At 44.0% G+C, this 26713-nt stretch overlaps 1 protein-coding gene across 1 annotated transcript; it reads left to right on the plus strand.

Moving 5' to 3' along the window:
- Positions 1–2297: 2297 nt before the first annotated feature.
- On the plus strand, positions 2298–18377 carry LOC118597009 (cytochrome P450 2B1-like). Its single transcript, XM_036208236.1, has 9 exons — positions 2298–2468; positions 4258–4420; positions 4544–4693; positions 8101–8261; positions 11520–11696; positions 12141–12282; positions 14470–14657; positions 14829–14970; positions 18196–18377. The coding sequence occupies exons 1-9, from the start codon at positions 2298–2300 to the stop codon at positions 18375–18377; spliced, it is 1476 nt and encodes a 491-aa protein (XP_036064129.1).
- Positions 18378–26713: the final 8336 nt, after the last annotated feature.

Here is a 26713-nt window from a genome sequence, read left to right on the forward strand (position 1 = left end):
CACATCCTTCCAGGTTCTTCATCTGTCATCATCTCCTTTGTCAAAATGTCAAGATAAGATACAATCTCCTGCCATAGAAGATGAAGGTTCTCTTCCAAAACACAGACATGTATGCAGCTTGACCCCAGTGTGTGTACGTTACCTCTCCAGATTGATGCTAGTTTGTAGATTACAATTGAATGATGACTAAGGAAGTTGGTAAAAATAAGCCTTGGACCATGGGAAAGGCTTTAAAACAATTTAAAGTTGGCGGTATTGGGATTGAATGAATATCGTTTATTTGAGAGAGCAAGATGGATTATTTTTACGGGTCGAGGAGAGTGTTAATTGCTGAACATTCCCTGTAAAATTGAAGTTGAAATTCAAATGCCATTATTACTGCATTAAGAAATGAGATATGAACTTGGAGGTGGTTCATCAGTGAATAACACTTACTATTCTTGCAGAGGACCTGGATTCAGTTCCCAGCACCTCCATGGAGGCTCACAGCCATCTATAACTCTAATTTGAGAGCATATACTGTTCTCTGTGAACCTTTTGGGCTCCAGACATGCATGTAGAAAACATATGTATGTTCAGATGAAACATTTATACACATAAAATGAAAATTAAAAAGGAATAAAATGACAGCACGAAACTCTTCAGCTTCCTACTTCCTATTCCAAGTGAATGGATGTTCACTGAGTTGTATAGACTGTGGGTATGGTCAGTTTCTTAGTGTTATGTCTTACAATACCGTTAACTGAATAAAGCAACCAAAGAAGAGATGATATGTTTAAAATGTGATTCAGACTTTGCCTTTATGTTATGTTGGTTGTGGAATGTTCCTTACCAGTTTACTTATTTGATCAGTTGGTCTTTAGTTAGTAGTCATATTTTGAGAGTTGTAGATTATTTAAAGGGTTGTGAGTGGTAGCAAGTTATTTAAATTGGGTAACATTCATACCCAGTCTCTCTCTCTCTCTCCCTTCCTCTCTCTCCCACATGCCTTTCTTTTTTGATACTGATATGTGATCCTTCCTATGTCAAAGCTGGGGCCCAAACTACCTAGAATTTCAAACAAGGAACTAAATGGCCAGTTTAATCCCATAACAATCCCACTCATGCATTAGTTGTGTTTCACTGTGGTAAAATATTTGCTCAGAAGCAAGTGTGAGGAAGGATTTATTTAGGGTCAGTTTCAAGGCAAGAAGGCAGGGTAGCTGAGCCTCTAGATTTGCTGTGGGAGTATGTGGCAGGTGGGAAAGAGAGAGAGGAGGGTCCTCTCAGGTAACCTACATCTTTCTGCCAAGTCTGAGAACATCCTAAAAACACTACTAGTTAGAGATCAAGCATTCAAACACGTGGAGTCCTGGGAGATAGCTCACACTCTAACTATGGCACTTTGTAATTGGATTGTGTCATTATCATAGAGTGTGTCCTCTGTGGGCATGTTCAGTCCCCTTTTTAGCTCTGTCAGTCTTAGTCACAAATGATTGCCCCATGTCATGTTATAATGCAGCAGCAAATGCCTCACCAGACACGATGTGGTATTCCTGGAAATGATTTCTTTTAGAAGCACAAATTTAAAGTGCCTACTAATTATAACTTTCCAGTCTCTGGCATTCTGTCTCAGTAGAAAACAGAGTAAGACATTCTTAGCATAATGAGGTCAGAGTCTACAGGGGACAGAGACACTGTTAGAAAGAGATGGGTCAGTGGGAAGGTCAGAGAGCTCCACTTGCTGTGAAGCAGCCAGGAGGAGGATGTGATCACCAGTCACAATGATCAGAAACCAAGAAGCTCCACACCACCACCACCACAACCACCACAACCACACCACTGCAACAGATACAACACACACACACACACACATACACACACACACATCTTGAGAATACACAAAAACACATACATGTCATTCACATAAGAAAAATCCCTTCACATATGCAGCACACACACACACACACACACACACACACACACACACACACACACAGAGGTCCATGCCTGAATCAATAAACAGGCAATACTGAGCTGAGAAATGCACACTCACACCTAGAAATCAAGATGTGTTACTCCCAATGTTCTTTTGTCCTGTGTATCTGATTCAAGTCCTTGACAACATCTATGGAATATGGAGTGAGCAGGTGACTGGCAGCCCAAGCAGGAAGTATGGGTGCTCACACTCCTGGACAATGATGAAATAGGAGGCGGGAACCACTCAAGTTGCATAACTAACTAGGTGGAGAGACATGCTCAGCATAAAAAGTCCTGCTGGAGTGTGCAGTGGAGTGGATGGTGATCAGACCAGGACCATGGAGGTCAGTGTCCTGCTCTTCCTTGCTATCCTTGTGGGCTTCTTACTGCTTCTAGTCAGGGGACACCCAAAAGCCCATGGCCACCTACCACCGGGACCACATCCCCTACCCCTCTTGGGAAACTTACTACAGTTGGACAGAAGAGGCCTCCTCAACTCCTTCATGCTGGTGAGACATGCACAGTGGTTGTGTGGTTCTATGGGCTTAGCCCCATGTTTGCTCCTGGAGATCACTCAGCAGGATGAGGAAGGGACTCCATCCAAGCTGTAGCCTCAGGTGGGAAGGTGGCTAAGTGAAAGGTGAAATGCTGATTGATGATGGATTGTGCCCAGATCAACAGGCATGTTCTTTCAATGTTGGAATCATGTGGGGAACTGTGTTTGGTGTGTGAAAAGTGACAGGGATGTCAAGGTGTTTGCTAAGGTTTTACAATTTCCCTCTTTGGTGCTTCTTTGTTCCAGAAGAGAAAGAAAGATATCAGAGAAACCAACAGATAAAGTTGGCTTCTGCCATCACAACGGATTAACCTGCCATGTTCTGGAGCAAAGGGGAAGAGAGGCAGGTCAGGAGGTGGGGTAGGTAGGGAGTGCTTATCAGTTATAAACACCATGGACCATCCAAGCATCTGACCATGGCACCATCTTTACCAGTCTCCACAAGGGAGATTTCATGTTCACTTACCACTTGTTTATTAATAATCAGTTATCATCCTTGGCCTCACTTCCCATTTAGAAAGCTGATATAGTGGCAACAATCCCAACCTCCTGCTACCCATTCATTGTTAACACATCACCCATCTGGATCATTGGTGTAGTCATTTGTTTTTAACTAGCTTTTGAGACAAGGTAGCCCTACTTTCCCCAGGTTAATCTCAAACTCATGATCCTCCTTCAAGTTTTATATAACATCTTTGATCTGATATATGTATTGATAGTTCATTGTTGCAAAAGATTCCATATTGTGACTCAGCCTAAAAACATAAGTAGGTCAATATCAATTGTAGAGGTTTTCCTTAGCATTGTCCCTAAACTACACTGGACACTGACTGTTTTCATAGCCTTTCATTTCTTTTCTCTTTTCTTTTTCTTTTTTTAATTGAGACAGGGTTTCTCTTTGTAGCTTTGTGCCTTTCCTGGTAGCCCAGGCTGGCCCTGAACTCATAGAGATCCACCTGGCTTTGCCTCCAGAGAGCTGGGATTAAAGGCATGCGCCACCACTGCCCAGCCCCGTAGCCTTTCATTTCTATTTGCTGCATTGTAATCTAGAGTGAGGTAAAGGTCCAAGAGGATGAGTGGGTTATGTGCAAACATTGCACTGTTCTCTTCAGGGGCTTTCAGCACTGGAGTGTTGTGATATTCCTGGGATCAATTCCCTGTAGATGCCCAGATGGTTGCATTGTCAGGTATTTTCCAACTGTGTGTTCTGAAGTCATGACTCACATTCAGGTCCACCACTAGTGACTACCACTTTCCCTTCCCTGTTACTCAGGGGGTGGGTCCGCCATTTTCTGAATGTTGTCAGAATGCATTGGGCAGGTTGACTCTGGGTCACAGGAAGCAAGGTTCAGCTGGCCAGACTGAAGGGTTTGGGCATGGAGCTACCTCCATAACTGTACATGTTTTTTAGAGACAGATTTTATGTAGCTGAGGCTGGCTTCCAAATGCATGTTTAGCAAAGGATGACTAGTGATTCTCTGGCCTCTATCTCCATATTGCTTGATTATAAACATGTGTTGACCTTCATCCCTACTCTACAGTACTGCTGTACTGAACAGGAAGCCCAACCAATCAGCGCAGGCCCTGACTATGCAGACAATTAACCCTTCTAACTTCAGCTCCCAGAAGGGAAAGGGTGGTCATATGAGAGGTTCCTATTTTCCATTCTGTATGTGTTTTCACAGTGTAACAACATCATCTGCACTGACTAATGACAACCCTGGTGCCCTTATGCTTGGCAGTTTCGAGAAAAATATGGAGATGTGTTCACAGTGCACCTGGGACCGAGGCCTGTGGTCATGCTGTGTGGGACAGAGGCCATAAGGGAGGCTCTGCTGGACCAAGCTGAGGCTTTCTCTGGCCGGGGCACAGTTGCTGTGGTTGAGCCATTTCTACAGGGATATGGTGAGATATGGGACAGGGTGGAGTGGAGGATGTGGTTCAGGAAGGTGGAGCCCGAGCTGTGGGGAAGGACTCTGGTTCTCTGACCTACCAGTGTAACTACCCATACATCCCCTTCTGTCTAAGGTGTGATCTTTGCCAATGGGGAACGCTGGAAGACCCTTAGGCGATTCTCTGTGGCCACCATGAAGGACTTTGGGATGGGGAAGCGGAGTGTGGAGGAGCGGATAAAGGGGGAGGCCCGATGTCTGGTGGAGGAGCTGCAGAAATCCCAGGGTGAGTCTCTGAGAATGAGCATAAAGGAAGATGGTGATACAGGATCTGAGTGCACAACCAAAGAAAGACAAACAGACATATAAGGGTAGATAAAAAGGCAGACAGACTGACAGACCAACACACACACACACACACACACACACACACACACACACACACACACACACACTATGGGTAGGATGAGATATGGACACAGGTAGAAAGAGAAAAAAAAGGGTAGGGAAGAAACATGAGGTATATTGTGTACAAAATAACTCAGAAACATATACTGACCATAGCTGCAATGTTTCTTCAGAAAATCAGCCTGTGAATTAATTTTGTTTGTCAATTGGGTATGACTGGTGCATACTTGTCCTCTCAGAATTTAGAAAGTGAGGCACGATGCTCATGAGTTCAAGGCTAGTCCTGTCTACATTGTGAGGCTCTCTTTTTGATGTGACTGTGGCTGAGTGAAGGTTGCTTCCAGCACCACATACATCAGGCATGGTCCTACACGTTTATATTCCCAGCCCTCTAGGGTGGAGGCAGGAGGCTGAGATTTCCAAGGTGACCTTCTACTGCATATGGAGTTCAAGGCCACTTTGGCTTATCCTTTGTCACTGTTACCCATCATAGTCTAATAAAAGACACATGCAGACCCTAGGTAACTGAGAGGGAAGGGAGCAGGAGGAACTGCAGACGTGTTCTAAGCAGGGAACTGTGTTTCTTCCTTGTGGTTGTGCTGGTGAGCAGCAGTGAGCACACAGGCTGGTGGGAGTTTGACTCTGGGTGAACTCAGAGGCACCTCTGGGGACTTGAGGGGTCTTTACATCAAGGGCGTATTGGTGACATGACTGTTGTTTGCACCTCCATTTCTGTACACGGGACATTTGCCATCTTATTGACCTTTCTCAGGAGATCTGAGAGGTCAGTGCAGAGGCAGGAGGGAAGAAAGGTGCAGAGGCTGGGAAGAAGGACTGGAAAGAGCAGTCAGAGATGGAGGAAGCCAAAGGAAGAGAAGTGAGCTCTAAGGCTGAGAGTGAAGGTGATGAGCCCCAGGGAAGGACCTATATCACTGTCTGGAGGACCAGGCTCCAGGCAGTCCAGGACCCAAATGGAAATCCACAGCATCAGCACACTGGAATGTTTTTAAAATCACCTTCTGGATGGTTTCATTTCCTCTTCCTCTTCCTCTCCTCCTCCTTTTCCTCCTCCTCCTCCTTTTCCTTCTCCTCCTCTTTTTCCTCCTCCTCCTCCTTTTCCTTCTCCTCCTCCTTTTCCTTCTCCTCCTCCTTTTCCTCCTCCTCCTTTTCCTCCTCTGCCTCCTCTTCCTCCTCTGCCTCCTCTTCCTCCTCCTCTTCTCCTCCTCCTCCTTCTTCTTCTACTCTTCTCTTCCTCCTTCTCCTCCTTTTCATCCTCCTCCTCCTTGTCCTCCTTGTCCTTCTTCCTCTACTCTCCTCTTCCTCCTTCTCCTCCTTTTCATCCTCCTCTTGTTTCTCCCTCTTCTTCTTTTGGCCTCTACAGCTTGTATTCCCCAACGAAGTCTTTTAAGCAATACAAGCTTCACAATGTGGTTACGTTCAATTTTTAAAGTGAATGATTATAATGAATATAGGTAAAAACATGTTTTCAACTCACTTACATGATTAAAAACAGAGTCAACTTAATAACCCCATACATTATAACATTTTAGCAACTTGTTAAGATTAATAGAATATGAGAAAACAAGGACCGTTTGTTCTCATTCCACTCTTTGGTTGGCAGGCAGCATATTGCTGTTACAAAGAAATTATCAACTACTTTATTATCTATTCTTAAAGGTAATCTTATAAGGAATTTTAAAGAAGTCGCAAACCCAAACTTTTATACATAAAAAGCCAGTTAGTCAGCTGAACTTTGAATCCTCAGGATACATACTCATTTATCAATAGTATCTAATATCAGAAAATGGAGGTCAGGAATGGGTGAAAGGAATTAATTAATCATCACCTTTGCTCACCAACCAGATCTAGCAAGGAAAGTACTTCAGGTAGCAACAATCAGGCTGCTCTGTATTTTTGATATTAGCATAATGAATCTACAACTCAGCTTTGTGTCCTTGTGAACTTCAGATTGTTTTCTGGGGTTCTTCGTCATAAAGCTATTCTCAGAGTTTATGGTCTTACTTGAAGTTATTAAGAAGTTTTGTTTGAGCTAATGGTGAACACAGAAAACTGTGACAGCATCTTTCAGCATTAAGAGAATTAGAGCCAGCCTGGATCCTGGGGACTCAATTGTTTCCCTTAATCATTATCCTGAACTGTGATCTAAAGCAGCTCCTCAGGTGAAAGTGATAGGCCTTAGCTGTAAAACTCATAGGCCCTAACTGTGTAACATTTCCTTGTCTTTGTTTTTATTCATCAAAACTCTGTATAAACTATCATTATTATTATCAACTTGACAGTACAATTTAGGTAGGAATCATTTTCATGACAATCCACAGATAAAAATGCCCATGAGAATGGTTCCCATGAAATAAACACACTACATCACAGGCAGGGGTGTCATCCCTTAACCCCCCCCCAACACCCCCCCCCCCCCCCCCCGCAGATCCCAGAGGAAGATGGCCACAGAAACATGTAAAGGCACAGCAGAAGCAAAAGACATTCTGAGTTCCTGGGACTTGTGGCCTTGCCGAACCAAGACTGACCCATCAGAGAGTTTCCCCCTGGTGGGCTGACACCTTGGACTCCAATTGCCATCTGTTGCTCCTCTGACACAGCGACCAGCAGATCTACATGGGATCAGTGACCACAGACAATCCAGGACCAGGGGGAAGGGCAATGGTGGCCCAATATTTTTGGATGAACAACAGCCCTCTAACCACCAGGGTCCATGACTGAACCTGACATACGAAGGTTTCAGGCAGCAGGTGCTGATGGCTTCTGGAACACCACAGAGCCCAGAAGTCAGAGAAGGGATGGCAGATTGGCATGCAGAGTGCAGGGCTTGTAAATTCACACAGGCATTCCCTGAACCCTTCTCTGCACCATTCCAGCCAGTGGGAGTTAGGTATCAGCTCAGAGTCAGAATGTTGTCCTGGGAGGAGGTATAGGTTGGAGGCTGAATATACACACTCTTCTTTTCATCTTAGTTTTGTAGTCCCAACTATGGTTGGGACTTAGTGCCTTAGTGAAGGTAGACTCTCTTTTTTGTATATGAGTAGTATCCCATTTTCTGTACAGTATTGAGGGAAGTTGAAAAAGTGATGTATGCATTTCTAAGTGAAGGGCCTGGACTCATATGTGCATCATATGTGCAAATGTGGTAGCCACTGTTGCTGTACTTTGATTACAGAGTGATGGGGGCAGCCTCACATGATGGGGCTGAAGCTAAATGTTCTATGGTTCCTCATCCTCTGACTCCTGTCCTGCATCCTTGTCCTCCAGGAGCCCCCATGGACCCCACCTTCCTCTTCCAGTGCATCACAGCCAACATCATCTGCTCCATTGTCTTTGGAGAGCGCTTCGACTACAAAGATCGCCAGTTCCTGCGCCTCTTGGACCTGATCTATCAGACCTTCTTGCTCTACAGCTCATTCTTCAGCCAGGTCAGTGGTGGGAAGAGAGGAGCATCCAGAGCAGAGGAAGGAAGACACTGCTCTGTGAGTGAAGAAGGCAGTGTCCTAGGGCTGGAAGAAAGGCCGAGACAGGATGGAGAGGAAAGGATGTTGAGAGCAGGATGCAGAGAGGGATGGGGAGCAGGGCAGAGACCTGAATGCAGAAATACAGAGCCATAGACACATTCAGAAAATGGTGATGTGGGTGATGCAGCTGGAGCTGAGAGGGTAGAGGACTTGGTTTTCATGCCTGAGGCTCAGACTGTATATCCTGCGTGTCATGGTACACAACCTATGCAATTCCTGCACATGAAAGTAGGGGATGAGAAACTCAGGGTGATCCTTAGCTACATATTGAATTTAAGGACAGTCTGGCATGAATGAGATCTTGTGTCCATAAAGCAGGACTCCCAAATTAAAACAAACAATGACAATTCAACACAGGGTAATGGGAGAGAGAGCAGAGGAGAGGAAAAGGGAGATACAGAGAAGGGCGAGGTTTATCGCAGCCTAGGAGAACAAGCTCCAAGGCTGCACACAGGGCTTGCAAGGAATCCACGGTGTTGTGAAGCTAAGACTTCTTTATCTGGGGAATTTTAGGAATAGGGAAAAAACTCACACCATGTTAAAGGTTACTTTCTTTATTCTCTTCCAATGAATCTCTCTTTCTTTTTTTCTACATAGCTATATATACTCAACATAAATCCTTCAGGAAATGTGAAAGTTATATTTGAAGGTCATATTTCACTTGATAAGAAACAGAATCATCCCTACAACAACATGCTTATAATAAATGTTAGCTTTCTAATTGGTGTAGTTGTAATCTGTAGCTGCAGCATAAAGAAAGAACTGGGTATTGTTATCTATTTACAGAGATAGACTTATAAAAGATTTTAGAACAGTTATACACCTAAACTATTGAAGAGTCTAAGAAAAATAAAATCATCAACTACCCTATATTTCTGAGTATAATAAACATTTTATGCTAACATTTTGTGATTGGAAGGCTTTCTTGAATTCTCTGTACTAGATGCTTTGGTCGGAATTAAGGTTTACCTGAAATATCCTATGATAATCCTACTTAATATTTTCCAAGGCACAGTGACATTAAATGCGTTTTAGTTCTTGAAATATATTTTTCTGTCCTGCGTGTAACTTTAGACCATAAAAAAGGAAACTTGTAACTCTTTTTCACCTGTGAAATTTTAGAACACAACAGAAAAACTGTTAGTTGGCTGAACTTTGAGTTTTCAGGTGTATGCCTGTATCATAAAACTGAGATCAGGAATTTGTGCAGGAGTTAATCACTGGCCTATATTATCAGCCACATTTAGCAAGAGAGACTGGCATAGCAATTAGGTTTTTTGTACCTGTAACCTTGGTTCAATAAATTGGACAGCTGCTCTTTTGTCCTTGTGAATTAGACTGCTTTCCCTGGGAAATGTTTATCTTAAAACCCCATTAGTAAGGCACCTGGTCTAATTTGAAGTTACTTTGAAGCCTAAAACCAGCTAATAGTATGCAGCTATCTTAGTAGCTGGAAATACAACAGTTTTCCTGTGTCATCCTGAGCTATGATATAAAACAGGTCCTAAGTATATGGCAGTACTTGTGGAACAATAGGCCTAGTTATGAAAAAATATCCTAGAATTTATTCATCAAAATTATACAGCTTAAGAAGAAATCATCTTCATGACAATCCACAGATATAAATGTGCCCAGTAGATGGAATATATTCATGAAATGAGCATATTACAATTTAGGCAGTGGATGACTCCCAACCCCATATACACAGTAGCAGTAAGCATGCAGGGACACAACAGAAGAAAAATACATTATGGAGTCTGTTTTCTTTCAAGGCTTCCTTGAGTGAGACAATCCCATTAGAAAGTTGAACTACTGGTGGACTGACACCTTGAATATTAATTGCCATCTGCTATTGCTCTGACATGTCTATAGGGTACCAGCAAAGATTAGAGTCAGATTTAGAGATAAAGTTCAAAGCCATGAATGTGTATAGTGTACACTATGAGAGGGATTGTGTGTGTGTGTGTGTGTGTGTGTGTTTTGTATGATTCTTCATGAAATCTGGGGACCTAGAAGCAAGTGATGGTTTCAATGAGATTGGCCCACATAGGCTAGTGTTTGCATACTTGACATCCAGTTGAAGAGCTGTTTGGAAGGATTCGGATCTGTGTCCTTGTTGGAGAAGATATGATGCTTGAGATGAACTTTGAGGTTTCCAAATCCTATGCAAGACCTCATGTTCCCTCTAGTTCTGCCTGTCTGCCTGTACATCATGATGTCATTTCTCAGGCACATGCTTGTCTGTTTGTATATCATGATGTCAGCTCTCAGGCACATGCCTGTCTGCCTGTATATCATGATGTCAGCTCTCAGGCACATGCCTGTCTGCCTGAACATCATGATGTTATTTCTCAGGCACATGCCTGTCTGCCTGTATATCATGATGTCATCTCTCAGGCTCATGCCTGTCTGTTTGTATATCATGATGTCAGCTCTCAGGCACATGCCTGTCTGTTTGTATATCATGATGTCATTTCTGAGGCACATGCCTGTCTGTTTGTATATCATGATGTCAGCTCTCAGGCACATGCCTGTCTGTTTGTATATCATGATGTCATTTCTCAGGCACATGCCTATCTGTTTGTATATCATGATGTCATTTCTCAGGCACGTGCCTGTCTGCCTGTATATCATGATGTCAGCTCTCAGGCTCATGCCTGTCTGTTTGTATATCATGATGTCATTTCTCAGGCACATGCCTGTCTGCCTGAACATCTTGATGTCATTTCTTAGGCACATGCCTGTCTGTTTGTATATCATGATGTCATTTCTCAGGCACGTGCCTGTCTGCCTGTATATCATGATGTCATTTCTCAGGCACATGCCTGTCTGTTTGTATATCATGATGTCATTTCTCAGGCACATGCCTGTCTGTTTGTATATCATGATGTCAGCTCTCAGGGACATGCCTGTCAGCCTGTATATCATGATGTCAGCTCTCAGGCACATGCCTGTGTGCATGCTGCCATGTTTGCTGCCATGATGATAATGGATTAACCTTCTTAAATGGTAAGCAAGCCCTCAAAATACCTTTTTTTTGGTAAGAAATACCTTGGTTGTGATGTCTCTTCATAGCAAAAGAAGAGTGACTAAGTTGGAGCACTGTCCATTTCCTGAGACCTGCTAGCTCCAGGTGGCCTCCTGGGTCCTTCTTTCTTACAGATGTTTGAGCTCTTCTCTGGCTTCCTGAAGTACTTTCCTGGTGCCCACAAGCAAATCTTCAAAAACCTGCAGGAAATCCTGGACTTCACTGGCCAGAGTGTGGAGAAACACAGGGCAACCTTGGACCCTAGCAATCCAAGGGACTTCATCGATACCTACCTTCTACGCATGGAGAAGGTAAGTCCTGCATGCATGAGAGAAGTGATGGGTGAGAGTGAAGGCTGAGGATGTGAGCAGAGGAAGAGGGGGCAGAGGATGGGGAGGAGAGACAGGAAGTGGATTGGAGGAGATGCAGAAGCATCTAGAAATTGAAGACTAGAGAAAGGGAGGAGAATATGAAATAGGGAGGAAGAAGGCTGTGGAAGAAACACAGGGCAAGGGACAAAAAGCAGAAAAGACCTCAGAGGAAGAGAGAGCCTGGGAGACAAAACGTGAAAAATACCAGAGAACAAAGTCGAGAGAGGAGACAGAATAGAGAGCAAGGGACGTGATCAAGGACTGAGAAATGCTGTGTGGTCCATATAGTGTTTGACAGAAGGACAGTTCCCAGGATGTATGAGCATCTCCCTGTAAGGATCTGATGACTCCTGACCCTCTCTTCTCTTTCCCATCTGGAACCAGGAGAAGTCCAACCCACACACGGAATTCCATCACCAGAACCTCATGATCTCTGTGCTGAATCTCTTCTTTGCTGGCACTGAGACCAGCAGCACCACTCTCTGCAATGGCTTCCTGCTCATGCTCAAATACCCCCATATTACAGGTATGCCATAAGGTGCCATTTGGGGGGGGATCTTCTAGCTCCCTTTTGGCTGTGGAGATTTGTGTGGATGGGCAAGACATGGGCCTCTTACATCAGGATCTCTGAAGACTTTGTTTTACTTCTAAACTGTTTTGGGTGAGTGAACACTCAGCTGGCCCATTTTCTGTTATCACTTAAAGGTTGATCCATGCATGCATGCAAGCATCCATCCTTCCCTCCTTCTTCCCTTCTGTCTTTACTTCCATCCATTCACTCATCTTCTTATCCTCTTCTCCCATTTACCCATCCATCCTTTATCCATCCTTTATCCACCCATCCATTTTTCTAACCCTCCTACTACATACATATTCATGCCCATCTGTCATTGAGTCATTCATTTATTCATATACAAATGTTTTCATTCCTTAATCCTTCCAACTGGCCTTTGAATTTATTCTTCATGTATCCATACATTCCTCCATGTATCTTTTTAATGGCTCATTCATTTACCTGGGGTTTATTTATCATTCAATACCTGTGGTGATATATTGTGTACCCTAATAAACTTATGTGGGGATCACAGGACAGAGCCAGCCATTAAACTAGACACAGAGACCAGACAATGGTGGCACACACCCTTAATCCTAACTCTTGGGAGGCAGAGATCTGTCTGGATCTGTGTGAGTTCAAGGCCACACAGCTGAAAGAGTCAGGCATGGTTGCACATGCCTTTAATCCCAGCACTTGAGATCTCATGCCTTTGCTTGGAAAGCACAAATGCCTTTAATCCCAGGAAGTGACTTGGCTGTGTGGAGAATAGTATATAAGGTGTGAGGAGACAGGAAATAAGCAGCAGTTCAACTGACACCCTCAGGGGTGAAGACTCAGAGGCTTTCAATCTGAAGATTCATGGAAACAGGACTGGCTGAAGAGTTGACGAGGTGAGGTTGGCTGTGACTTGTTCTATCTGAGCTTTCAGCTTTCATCCCATATCTGGTTCTGTTGTTTTTTTTTCCTATTAATAAGACCATTTAGCAATTCGTGTTAGAACTACCTATTTATTCCTATATTTACTCATTCATTCATTCACATATTCCTTTGTCGAATCTACATTTGCATGATTATTGGCTGGTTGTGTGCACTGATTTATTTATGTAGGAACCATTTATTGATTCATTAATTGTTTAATATAACAGGTAGAAGTAGAATACATATATCTAGGTTTTAGTTTGCTCATTTCTTTCTCTCAGCAATCTTTCCTTCTATTAACTGACACATTCATTGCTCTGTTGACTTACACACTCACATTCTAAAGAGTTAGAAATGATTTGCTGTTCCTGTGAGTATGTCTGCTGCAGCTCATGTGTGGAGGTGGAAGGACAACTCTGTGTAGTTGGGCCTCTCCTGTACCTTCATGTGGGTTCTGGATGTCAAATCAGGCTGTTGGGATGAAACCAAATACATTTACTGATTGAGTCATTTGATGGGCCAACATACTCACCAACATATCCATATATTGTATTCAAGTATGCATAGATTAATGTACTTCCTTTATTTCTGAAGATATAGCCTCAGATTCTTAGCCTGGATTTTAAAATTTATTTTACTAATGTACATTTTTGTTTTGCCTGCGTATTTGTCTGTGATGGTGGACCTAGAGTCACAGACAGTGTGAGTCACCATGTGGGTGTTGGAAATTGAACCTGGGTCCTCTGCAAGAGTAGCAGTCAGTGCTATTAACCACACTGAGCCATCTCTCCAGCCCACTGGATTTTTAAACATAAATTCCATGCAAAAATGTCTGTCCCTCTGTCACTCTTTGTGTGTTTGTATATTTTTGTGTATGTATATACATGAGTGATAAACAGAAATACAAATTATAACATTATGATACAAAAGGAGAAAATTCTTACCGTCTCCCTCTCCAGTCATCACTCCAGATGGATAGATTAAAAATAGCCTTTTGCTGTAGGTTTTCCCTTTTTCTATTTACAAGCAAGGTTGGAGCTTTTGAGAGAGACTCTACTAAAGCTCTAAGTGTGGCTGGAGAGACAGGTGCCTGAGGGAAGCACAGGTGTGCGTGTCCAAGAGTGCACTGTGTCTTTCTCAGCAGAGTCTACTTGCTCTGCACTGTTCCTATGCTGTTTGCTGTGCATTGCCTGAGTGATAGGGGGTGGGCCCTGTCTGTTCTCTCCCTTTTCTGTTCAGAGAAAGTCCAAAAGGAGATCGATCAGGTGATCGGCTCGCACCGTCTACCAAGTCTGGAGGACCGCACCAAAATGCCTTACACTGAGGCTGTCATCCACGAGATTCAGAGATTTTCAGATCTCTCCCCGATTGGTGTCCCACACAAAGTCACCAAAGACACTTTGTTCCGAGGGTACCTGCTCCCCAAGGTGAGACCAGCTGCCATTGCACATCTCTACTCCATGATCATCCTCCACTCTCCTCATTACCATCCTCAGCCTGTTTGTGGTTTCCTAGCAATTCTGTGTTTTTCAGGGACTGACTGTCTGAGATGGGAGTCAGGGTATGCTAATATCTTTGTTTCTCATAATGTCTCCTAGAACACTGAAGTGTACCCCATCTTGAGTGCCGCTCTCCATGACCCACGGTATTTTGAACAACCAGACACCTTCAATCCTGATCACTTCCTGGATGCCAATGGGGCTCTGAAGAAAAATGAAGCTTTCATGCCCTTCTCTATAGGTGAGACCCACTTGTGCTTCCTCTCCCAGACACTAGATGGCAGGCTCATCCTCCTGGACACACAGGTCTAGATTCCTGTTTACTGAGTCTGTTCCAGCAGCTTTGCCTGAAAGGTCCCGTTTATCCTGGCTACAGTGCCATAAGAGCACTCTTGAACTAAAGGTACATTCTGACCATCAGGACTTTGGGGAATTATTTAAAAGCCTCTAAATCTGAGCAAATTCATTTTCTTAAGAAACAACAGCAAGAACAACTGACATCATCTATGAACACTGCTGTGAACTGGGTAGGATCTTGATGGCTGGGGAGGCATTGACTTTAGCTGTGAGCACTGGGGAGATGGGGCATGTTTTGACATGTTTGTCTTTTTTTTTTTTGTGGAGCTGAGAATTGAACCCAGGGCCTTGTGCTTGCTAGGCAAGCACTCTACCACTGAGCTAAATCCCCAACCCGACACGTTTGTCTTTGTGTGCAGTAAATACTCTGGCTTGGTAATTGTAATAGAAATCAAATTTAGTAGCATTTATTTCAGAAAAAAAAATACATGATGGATAATATCCTGAACCAGAGAAAGTTCAGAGTTACAGCACCCATCAGAGTCAGCCCTCAGTTTCTACAGACAATAGGGAGCTGGGCATGGACACACGGCTGGATTGTTGCCAGCTCTGCTTTTGCCTTACTTGGCCATGCTGGTGTGGTTGGCAGCCTGGGGTGGGTCAACTGCTATGAGTGACTGAGACTTCTTCATTGGAAGATATAATCTCAAGTTGTCCATTAGTTCAGTTGCCTATTGTGTTTGGTTAGTTGGTTACATACAGAACCTGCCTCCAGCCAAATTTAATTCAGTTTTATGGACTCTATGTGATGTAAACATGGAAAATTTGTGTTCAGGTTTTAACTTTTGGATAAGGGGCATTCTAGAAACAATTTCTTAGCCACTAGTTGTGTCTTCATGCTACAGATGGAACTCAGGGCTGAGTATGTGTTAAGCAAGTTCCCTTCAAATGAGCCCATACCTGTAGCCTCTCCATGGTGAATTCTAGAAGATTTCTCCTGCTATTCCTCCTCTCTGTTTTCATTCCCTCACTGAGGGATTTCAGGAAAGTGTTCTCTTACTGAGCCATGTCTCAGCTAAGAATTGTCTAGTGTTGAGTGTCCAAGTGACTTCACTGACCCTGGGCTCAGTCTTGCTCCTGGCTCTGTCCACTAAAAGAGCCTTCTTTCATATTCGATCCTCATAGTTGCAGACGTGTAGGATTTGAGATAAAAGTAAATTGTCTGTATAAGAGTCCCATGTTTAGAAAGGCATGGTTGTGGGGAAAGGGGATGTAAGAAGAAGACATGGAAGAAACACATGACCAGATGTAGTTGGACAGAGGAAGTGGAGGGCTTAGGATGTTGGCTAGGAAGTTAGAAAAAGCAAGCCAAAGATAAATAGACCATAAGACATGTAGTGGTGGTTGGTACAGACACAGGTTCAGGGAGACCGCTGTGGAAAGCAAGCAACCAAACAACCAAACAACCAAGCCAGCAAGCTAGGGATTGAGCTAGCAAGCCAGCAAGCTAGGGATTGAGCAAGCAAGCTAGCAAGCCAAAAAGATATTAGAACCAGAGACATGAATGGTGTCTGAATCACCAGCTCCAGGCATGGGGACATTGGGTTGAGAGTGAGATCAGTCATTAAAAGCTGCTTTGGAAAAATTTGGGTCATAAAATCAGTTCTAGGAGAACTGTCTCAGAGAGATACTCCATGAATTTCTAAGTTCATGTTACTAAAGTTCAGGAAATGGAACACGCAAGGGGATAGAGTGCTTTCCCTAGACACCCCTAAGCAGGCATGATTTCCCAACAACTGGAGGGCATAGGGATTGCTGGGAAATCCCTCTTTTATCTGGAGGCCTAAAGTGGTCAATTGCAGATTGAGACTCTCTGAGGTACAGGGCAGGGGGTAGAGCCTCTGCCTGGTCTTTCGGGCTCCCATTGCTCTGTGGTGCGCCATGCCCGAGGTGACTAATCATCAAGGCTCCTTATACCTCAGATAATCCTGCGGTTGCCATAGGCCCTTATCATGTGCCCCTGCCCATTCTCAACTGTGTGAACAATTGTCTTGAGGAACTTGTTGAAGTTCATTGATCACAAGCTGGAGAAACAAAGGAGGCAGAGAGGAAGAGAAAGGTGGAGGTGGGGATGAGTGACAGAGGGGACAGAGAAAGAGAATGTAGGGGTGGGGATGGGTGACAGAGAGGACAGAGAGAAAGAAAGAAAGGTGGGGGTGGGGATGGGTGACAGAGGGGACAGAGAAAGAGGAGAGACAGAGAGGCCATGCTCTGTAGTCTATCAACCCCCTGCCTCAGTCTCCTGAGTGCTGCACTTCCAGGCATGTGCCTCCATGTCTGTCTCATATAGGACCCTTAACAGCATCCAGTTGTTAATCTAAGGGTCTTTATAAAGAGTACCTTCATCCCAGGGCAGTCCTATGTGATGGGTACCAATCCCTCACATGAGCTAGGAGGGGACACTAAAGATGTTGCATTAGTCATATGTACACAGACACACTTTGTTCCTAATCTAAGTGCATTCTTACAGTCCTGGAACAAAGGACTCTGATAATCCATTCTTACAGTTCTGGAACAAAGGACTCTAATAATCCATTCTTACAGTCCTGGAACAAAGGACTCTGATAATCCATTCTTACAGTCCTGGAACAAAGGACTCTGATAATCCATTCTTACAGTTCTGGAACAAAGGACTCTAATAATCCATTCTTACAGTTCTGGAACAAAGGACTCTGATAATCCAACGAAAGCTAGAAATCTGTCAGAAGTGGCCATGAGACACCCACTAACAGTTTGTCCTGAATTTTATGACTAATTTATTGTGTATATGTTTGCAGGCATATACATGTGTGCTATAGTGGGTGTGTATATGTTTATATCAAAGGACAGACTTTGGGGGTTGGTTCTCTCCTTGTAACATGTGGGTCCAGGGGGTGAACTCATGTCTTCAGGATTGATGACCGGCTCCTTTCTGAGCTGAGAAGTCTCACTGGCCCTTGCACCAATTCTTTAAGGTTTTGGGAACCTTTTAACATTTATGAATTGCAGGAGAGGGTCAAACTCATTTGTATCCTTTGCAATGGCCTGAGTTGTCTGGTTGTGGAGATGGGAAAGCCTGGAGGTTGTAAACTGTCTTGGGGCTCACATGGCTCATCCTCTGTGCCCACAGGAAAGCGCATTTGTCTTGGTGAAGGCATTGCCCGCAACGAATTGTTCCTTTTTTTCACCACCATACTTCAGAACTTCTCTGTGTCCAGTCCTATGGCTCCTAAGGACATTGACCTCAATCCCAAGGAGAGTGGCCTCGCCAAAGTGCCCCCAAAGTACCAGATCTGCTTCTTGGCCCGCTGATTGGGCTAAGGTGGCCAGGTCTCCCTGCTCCTCTTGAGATGGCCCCATCTTTCTGCCTCTGAGAAACCTGCTGGAAACCAGGCCCTCAGTCACTGCTCACTTCCTTCCACCTCACTCCAGCTTCTGCAAAGCTCTGAGATGTGTTCTTCTTCCCTGTGAATGGCACTGGAGAAATCAATCAAGTGCCTTTCTTGATGTGTGAGCAGAGAGGCCACATCTCATACTGAGTCACTCCCAACAGCCACAGCCCCAGTATATCAGCTCCTGGAGAAACATGATCTATAGTGATGGAATTTGTATGTGATCTGAATTCTGTGTCTATAGACTTGCCTAATATGTATGGTTCACATAAAGAGAATCACATAGTGTGTGATCTTTTGTGTCTGGTGTCTTTTTCTTCACACAGTATTATCGAGGTCCCTGGGCTTCTTTGCAGGCCACAGTCACAAACCTTCATGGACTTCTCTCATGAGCTTTCTCAGCCAAAAGCACACTTACCTTCTTTCCTGTGTTCTGCCAGCAGAAGGTGTGGTCCTGATTTAGGGTGGGTCTTCCTGCTTCTAAGAATCTGATAAGAAATCTCTCACAGTAGGCTTAAAAGCTTGGGTCTTAGTTGATGCCAGATACAGCCAAGTCAACACTCAAGTGCAGCTATCACTAGGCCCAGTCCCCTGACCTCCTAGTTACTTTTACATGTGACCTCTTGGTTGTCTGGTGACGAAGGTTCTTTTCAGAAGGGCTACTGGCTGCAAACTCCATCACATCCAGGCCAGGTTTGTAAAGGGACAATCTGGTGCCATTTTTCCTGATCCATTGTAAGAAATTGGAATAGCAAATGGCTATTTAATACAGTAGAAGTATTATCACTCAATAAATAAATTGCTCTGTAAAGTGACAAAATGAGTCACTCATTATACTTGCCCAATATTCAGCCAGACCTAGTCTCTCAAATCTCTGTCACTCCCTTCAGATGACCTGAGTCTTCCAGACTGACTCAGCTCTGTGAGTCATCTGCTCTTGTTGTCTTGTCACCTTCTGACAGAAGTGTCTGGAGCTACCCTTTGAGCAGTATCCCCTGAAACTCAGCCTCTACACACCACACTGCTGGGACAAGCAGGTGCTTGTGGGAAGTCATTTATTAACATTATCACCTAGGAAGGTGTCTCTAGGCAGCCACTGGCCAATCAGCAGGCAGCTCTCAACTCACCTCTGAGATACTGAATTTCCACCTGTGTTAACAAGCTCCCTGTAGCCTAGGGAGAGTTACCAGGAGCTTTGCCAAGGTAGATTCCTGGCTCACTCTCTTCCTCTAACTACAGAAATAGGACAACAAACAGAATAGTCTGTCTTCAAGAAAAAGAGGAGTGTTCAGCATGCTAAAATAGGTTTCATGGCACTGTGGCTTCTGAATCTTGCTAGTCTGGATAGTAGTGTGTATCTAGCTCAAGAACTGTCTCTCTCCTGGAGAATGGTTTCTGCCTTTGCTGGGGGCCATTTTGCAAACAGACCCATGAGCTTACTGAAATACTTTCAAGGGATGAGATGTGGAGGAGTTCAGGGTGAGGAGGCAGGTGGTGGGAGGAAGGAAGTGATGCTCACAGGCAGTGTTGCAAGTCCATGGTTCAACAGACATCTCCAAATCAGGATGGGAATTCTCTTTTTCCAGTCCTGTTGTGGCACTAGAGAAGCTTTTAGAATTCTTATGAGAAAGAACAGTTTGAAGGAAGGTAGGTTCTGGTAGACATACTGTGGTCTCCATCCTGGAGAGCAGCATATGCATGTGTTAAGTCTGTGAAACTTGTAAAGTCCAAAACTGGGAAGTTTCTCAGAAAAGCTGGGACCAGGGCCCTCAGAGAAGAGCATGAGAAAGATGATCATGTGAAACCACAGAACTCAAGTTTGGGTTCCTCCCTGATGAGACCCAGCCAACACCGGGGAGTGTGATCCAGAGAGAAAGGACCCATCACTATGGTCAGCTTGTGAGGTCTGGGCCTTGGCTCTGCAGCTGAGGGGGAATATGGAGATACTGTCATGATGCAAGCCACAAAAACATATGAGGTAGGATTTCCGCTGATTATGACAAGCTATACCTGGAAGAAGCCGAGGCCTTCCAGAGGTCACACTGAAGCTCAAGGAGTCTTGGTCATATCGGCTTTTGATTATTTGTCATTCCCTACTATGAATTACTTATGTGCTATTGTAGCTTTTCCATTATTCATTGGGTACCATTTCCCCTGTACTAATGGAATATTCAGATAACCTTCTGCACTGACAGCTATGCATGGGCAGAAGCCCTCTTCAAGCCTCCCTGTAATTATCATCATTGGCAACATCCGGCAAGGAACATACCTGGATGGACAAAAAGTATCTTATCAGAGATACCTCTGTACTCTCAAAGAACAGACTTAAGCATCCAGACTGTTTGAGAAGGCCTGGCAGATGTGCTAATTAAGCTTAACTTTAACCTTTCCAAAATCTTATCTCTAGTTTTAGATCCACCCTTTACAATTAACTCAGAACTAAACCATACTTACATGTACATCTAGCTGTGATGGAAGTTGCTTAGCCAAGATGCTAAGGGATTGAGCACACTTCCTACCCCCCTTGCCAGAAACAGTGGGAGCAAATATAGCTTAGAGAGCTAAGAGCCAAAGGGATAAAAGGCAATTTTATTTTCAGAGCAAGGACTAGATGGAGAAGAGAAAAGAGAATGGAAGAACGAAATGGGTAAGAACTGGAGAGGAACTAGCTGATATGAGAAGAACTAGATTGAAGGGATAGAAGACAGTACTAGAGGAACAAGATGGAAGATGAGGAGGAGCCATGTGGGAGAAAACAAGATGAGGAAAAACGAGCTGAGGAAGGAGATGGGAGAGGAGCTGAGATAGGAAAGAACTAGATGGATGAGAACCTAGATGGGGCAGGACTATAAATGTAGAGAGAAATCCAGCAAGAAAGTAGTTAGGCATGAGAGCAGAACTGAAGCTGTGTAGATAGGATTTTATCCCAGAAGAATAAAGTAGACAGACAAAAGAGCTCGGTGTTTTAGTTTGCTTTCCTGAAAATAATTCTTGCTGTTTATAGCCTTGTCCTGGGTGGACATGAGGCAATATGGGAGGCCATAGAGGATCAGGCTGAGGCTTTCTTTGGCTAAGGGACATGGCCATCATTGATCCATCTTCCAGGAAGTGTTGAGTAGGGGATGGTCCTGAGAGTAGTGGGAGGGAAGATCCCACCCACCCAACTCTTAGATATGCTGGTTTTTGTTTTGTTCTTTGTCCAAAGAATGACTTGGAGATTCTCTAGGGGTTCTGTCTGACCACCACAAGGGACTTTGTAGCAGAACACAGAGCATGGAGGCTGAAATCAAGGTGGAGGCTTGGGGTCTGCTAGTGGAGCTTTGGAAAACTTGTGTTGAGTCCTAGGGGTGTGTGCAGAAGGTCAACATGTTGGAGACACAGAGATGGAGAGTGTGATTGCTAAAGATTCAGAAGAGTGATGTAGAGACACGTTCAGGGTAGGGGTGAGGATGATAAATTAAAGATCCAAAGATACATTTTGAAATACAAGTTTCACAGAAAAACATAGAACTAAGATATGTGATACCAGAAATAGTTAACAGAGACACAAAGTATCTGGGTGGGAAGGACAGATGGATGTGAGACTCACCAGGATGTGGTAGTTTGAATGAGAATAACCCCCATTGGCTCATATATTTGAATACTTGGTCCCCAGTTGGTAGAAATCTTTGGAAAGGATGAAGAGGCGTGGCTTTGATGGAGAAGGTGTGTCACTGGGGATGGGCTTTGAGGTTTCCAAAGCCCATGCCTTTCCCAGTTAGCTCTCTGTCTGCCTCCTGACATGGAAGAGATGCAAGATCTCAGCTACTGCTTCAGCACCATGACTGCCCACCTGCTCCCATGATCCTTACATGATGGTTGTGGAGTCACCTCTGAAACTGTAAGCCTGAGAAAATTCTTTTTTTTTTTCTTCTAAGCTGAGTTGGTCATGATGTCTTAACAGAGCAACAGAAGAGTAATTCAAGACAAAGGGCATGAAAGGAGAACAGACTCTCAGAGAGACAGAGATGAGACCAGAGAGACACAGGTGCACTAGGAGTCACACATGACTAGAGAATAATAGACACATCAAGGTTTCAGAAGTTCAGGCAAACCAGGAGATGGCAGCAGCCATGTGAGAGTCAGCCAGAGGGATAATGTAGGGGAATGAGACCAAGACCAAGAGGGTACAGTACAGAGAGGTGGATACAATGGAACAGAGGATTAAACTAGAACTCTGTTCATGCTAGGCAAGGATTCTACCTACTGAGAGACCTCTCCAGCCAATTTTGTCCCATAGTGGCCTCTGTAATTTGAATGATTGCTGTAGATGCCAGTGTTGTTTACATGGTTCTCTTTTCCTCCCCCATCTTCCTCTGCAGATGAGTCATCATGACCTTCCAGCTCTTCATTTGTCCTCAGTTATTTTGTAGATATCAGGATAAGGAACAAGTTACCACAGGGAGAAGATAAAATTCTCATTTGAGGTGTAGACATATGTGCAACCTTCCATGATTCTATACATGAACTCTACAAGTTTACATCTGTTTATATTTTCCCATGTGAATGATGAATAATCATGTCCACAAAGTAAATGGTTGTGTGAAAGATCGTCAGCAAATAAAACTTATTGGTATGGAATGAATGTTATTTTGTGTGTAAATAGGCATGACGTGTGTGTGTGTGTGTGTGTGTGTGTGTGTGTGTGTGTGTGTGTGTGTGTGTTGGGGAGAGCAGGGCAGAAGACTATAGATTGAATGTCATTATGTCATTTCTAACACCCATGTTGAAATTTTAAATGTCATTATAACAATGTTAAGAAGTGAGATCTTCAAGGTGTCATAATATCATAAATATTTTATCTTGATGTTATAGGTTGATTGTGAATGTTGCCCAAAACAGATGCTTGAACACTTGATCCATAGCAGGTGGTTCTGTTTTGGGGAATTATAGGATCTTTAAGAGGTAAGGCCTGTCTGGTGGAAGTAGGTTACTTACAATGGACTGTAGATAGAGTATCTGATGGGTTGTTACCTTGGCCTGATTCCAGCTTCTGTCTTTTCTCTTGTTTCTCATCTGGCACATGTGACCAGCCACGAGCTCCCATTTAAATCCCGGAGCCCCAGCTCACAACGATTCCAGCCTTTGAGTAACATGGTCATGTTTATCCTAACAACTGAGTTCTGGATCCATTTTTCTGCATTGTTTGCCTTTCTTGTCACTGCGGCCAAATTCCTGCTACAAAGCAACAGACAGGAGAGGATTTATTTTCTCTTAGTTTCATGGCAGGCTAGGTGTAGCACTTGGGGCTTTGGTCTAAATGTAGGAGTTTGTGGTTGTTCTTATATATTGCAGATGGAAGAAGAAGGAGGAAGATGAAGAAGAGGAAGAGGACACACACACACACACACACACACACACACACACACACACACGGGTGGGGAATGCATGCAGTGGAGTCTCGACCCATCGTCTTGCCTCCAACAACCTATTTCTTTCTTGCAAGCTTTACCTCTTACGGTTTCCTGCCACCTCCCCAAATAGTGTTATCAGTTAGGTACAAAATGTGTGAACCTGTGACAAGGAATTCACATTTAAAACATAACACTTTGTGAATGGATCAAAGTAATCAGTGTGGTGGGCTAGCTAAGAATGTCCAGTTTCATTTGTAGGTTTCTCCTTCATTCTTAGACACATTTTCTGAGCCCTGTGTCATGTTATAGTACAGCAGCAAGGGCCTCACCAGATACCAGTCCTGTGTTCTTGGAAATAACTGCTTCCAGAACCACAAATGAAAATACTCTGTTCACAAAGTTACTGGGTTTCCAGTATTCTGCTACTGCAGAGTACAGACTAAGAAGTTTTCTGCATCTTTCCACAGAGTCTACAGTGCGGCGAGCTCCTTGACCAGCGAGGAAGAACGACCACCATTCGAGGATTCTTCTCAGATCACACTTTATTGGAGCGCTTCTTGGTTGAGGGAGAGCGGGAGGTGAGGGGCCCCAAGAACCAAAAGGCAGCTGCTTATATAGGGAACCAAGCGAACGGGTCAATCTGTGATTGGATCCCGCCAGAATGCAAGCACGGGGAGCACTGATAGGCCATGAGGACATAAGGCCAATTACATATACGTGCATGCGCAAGCTCGAGGTGCGCAGCCAGCAAGCACAGCCAAATATGGAGCTGTTTACAGCAAAGCTGTCAGGAAGTCGGCGCCATCTTAGAATGGCAGCTCCCTACACTACAGGGGTGTGGGGTGGAAAGAGACACTGTCAGAGAAAGAGCAAGAGAGAGGGTTGGAGTGCTGCATGGCCTATGAGGACAGCCAGGAGGACAAAGGAACCAGTTGTCATTAGTCACAGCAATCAGAGATTATTTCGTTAGGGTTTCTATTTCTGTGACAAGTCACTGTGACCATAAGCAACTTGGGGAGGAAAGGGTGGATTTTGCTTGAATTCCCACTTTACAGTTAATCTTCCAGGGAAGTCAGGGCAGGCACACAAGGCAGGATCCTGGAGGCAGGAGCTGATGCAGAGGTCAGGGAGGGGTGCTACTTACTGGCTTGTTCCCCATGGCTCGCTCAGCCTGCTTTCTTATAGAACCCAGGACCAACAGCCTAGGGATGACTCCACCCACAGTGGGCTAGGCCCTCCCCATCAATCACTAATAAAGAAAATGCCTTACAGGCTTGCCTGCACTGTGATTTTAGGGATGCATTTTCTCAACTGAAGTTCCTTCCTCTCAAATGACCCTAGCTTGTATCAAGTTGACATAAAGTCTAGCCAGCTCAGACACACAGAGGCCCCAACTGCTCCTCTGCCAGGTTTCAGCCTCTCTCTCCTCCTTGCTCCAGAGCCTTCCCACTCCTGAATCTCTTGCCTCTCCTTTCTTCTTCTTTTTCTCCTATCTGTGGCTGTCATGGGCCAGAGAGTGCAATGGAGACTCTGGAGAAATTACATCTGCAGCCTCTCAGGGACTCGTGCTGGGGAATGTATAGACACACAGTGATGTGCACAGGTCCATGCGACACTGTTCTTGTCACTTAAATGTAATCACATTCATATATGAAACTAAGAACATACAGAAAGGACTCTACAATTTAAGATTATAAATGCAAAACACACCCCAGACACTCAAGAGTAGACTAGCAAGCACGTCTAGACTCAAACACAGAAACACACATCTGCACATTTATATTAGAATGACCCTTCACATATAAAAACATACGGTACACACTCACAGGTTCATGCCTGAATAAATAAACAGACCAAACTGAGCTGACATGTGTATACTCACCCCCACAAATCGAGACATATTACTCTCTATGCCCTTTTGTCCTGTGTGTCTGTTTCATGGTTATTGAGAGCTGCTGGTAGCAAAATTCATGGGAGTATACAGCATGTGACATTTAGAGTTCAGAAGGTCAACCTATCATAACTAAGGGTTCTGCTAGAGGAAACCACTATGAAAGGCATTATGGAATTACTGCCTTTTGAATGAATTGGCTGTTTCTTGTTGTAAATTTCTTGTGTAATAACAGCTATGATTCTTCCCATTTACCATGCATCTCCATGTTATGTGTACATGTAAACTCGTGATTGCATCTCGATCTTGGGCACAAATTTCCTTATACATTTGGGGTAATGGATAACTGTCCCCAGGTGTATTTATTCTTCATTAACATAAATCTGTCCAGGGCCATTTTTCAGACAAAAGTATTTCAGCTAAGATACCTTTTTATCCTAGGACAAATACAGATAAACATTAGCTCATCTCACCCACAGATAGAGAAAATAACCACTAGTAATTAGATTCTCAACTCCTTACCTTCACACCGGGTTATTTACACAAGACCCTAACTTGAGAGATTTACTGTTCATATTTCTAAGATGATGTTTTAGCCACCTGCTAGTTACTGAGTTAAGGTAATTATTTCCTACTGACCTAAGGAGACTTCTGACAAGGCCAGGCTGTCAATAGGTGCCAAGCTTTTCTTCTTGTGCAAATTAAGTTTTAATCCTCCTTAGCAACCAAAGGCTACATGCTAAGAAGTAGGTTGCCTAGCAACCGAGCATAAGTCCCCCGCCCTTCCAGAAAGTGGCTCAAGTGGGATGAGCAGGAAAAAAGCAGCACCAAAGACAATTTCACTTTTCTGTTGACTTATTGACGTTTATAGACCCCAACAGTCTACCGAGCCACTTCTAGATTGTAGTTTGAGCACAGAAGTTACTTTTTAGAATTCCCTAATTGATCTTAGCCTTTAGTTGACCCTACCAG

Source organism: Onychomys torridus, chromosome 1, assembly GCF_903995425.1.
Source record: "Onychomys torridus chromosome 1, mOncTor1.1, whole genome shotgun sequence".
NCBI classification, from domain to species: Eukaryota; Metazoa; Chordata; class Mammalia; order Rodentia; family Cricetidae; genus Onychomys; species Onychomys torridus.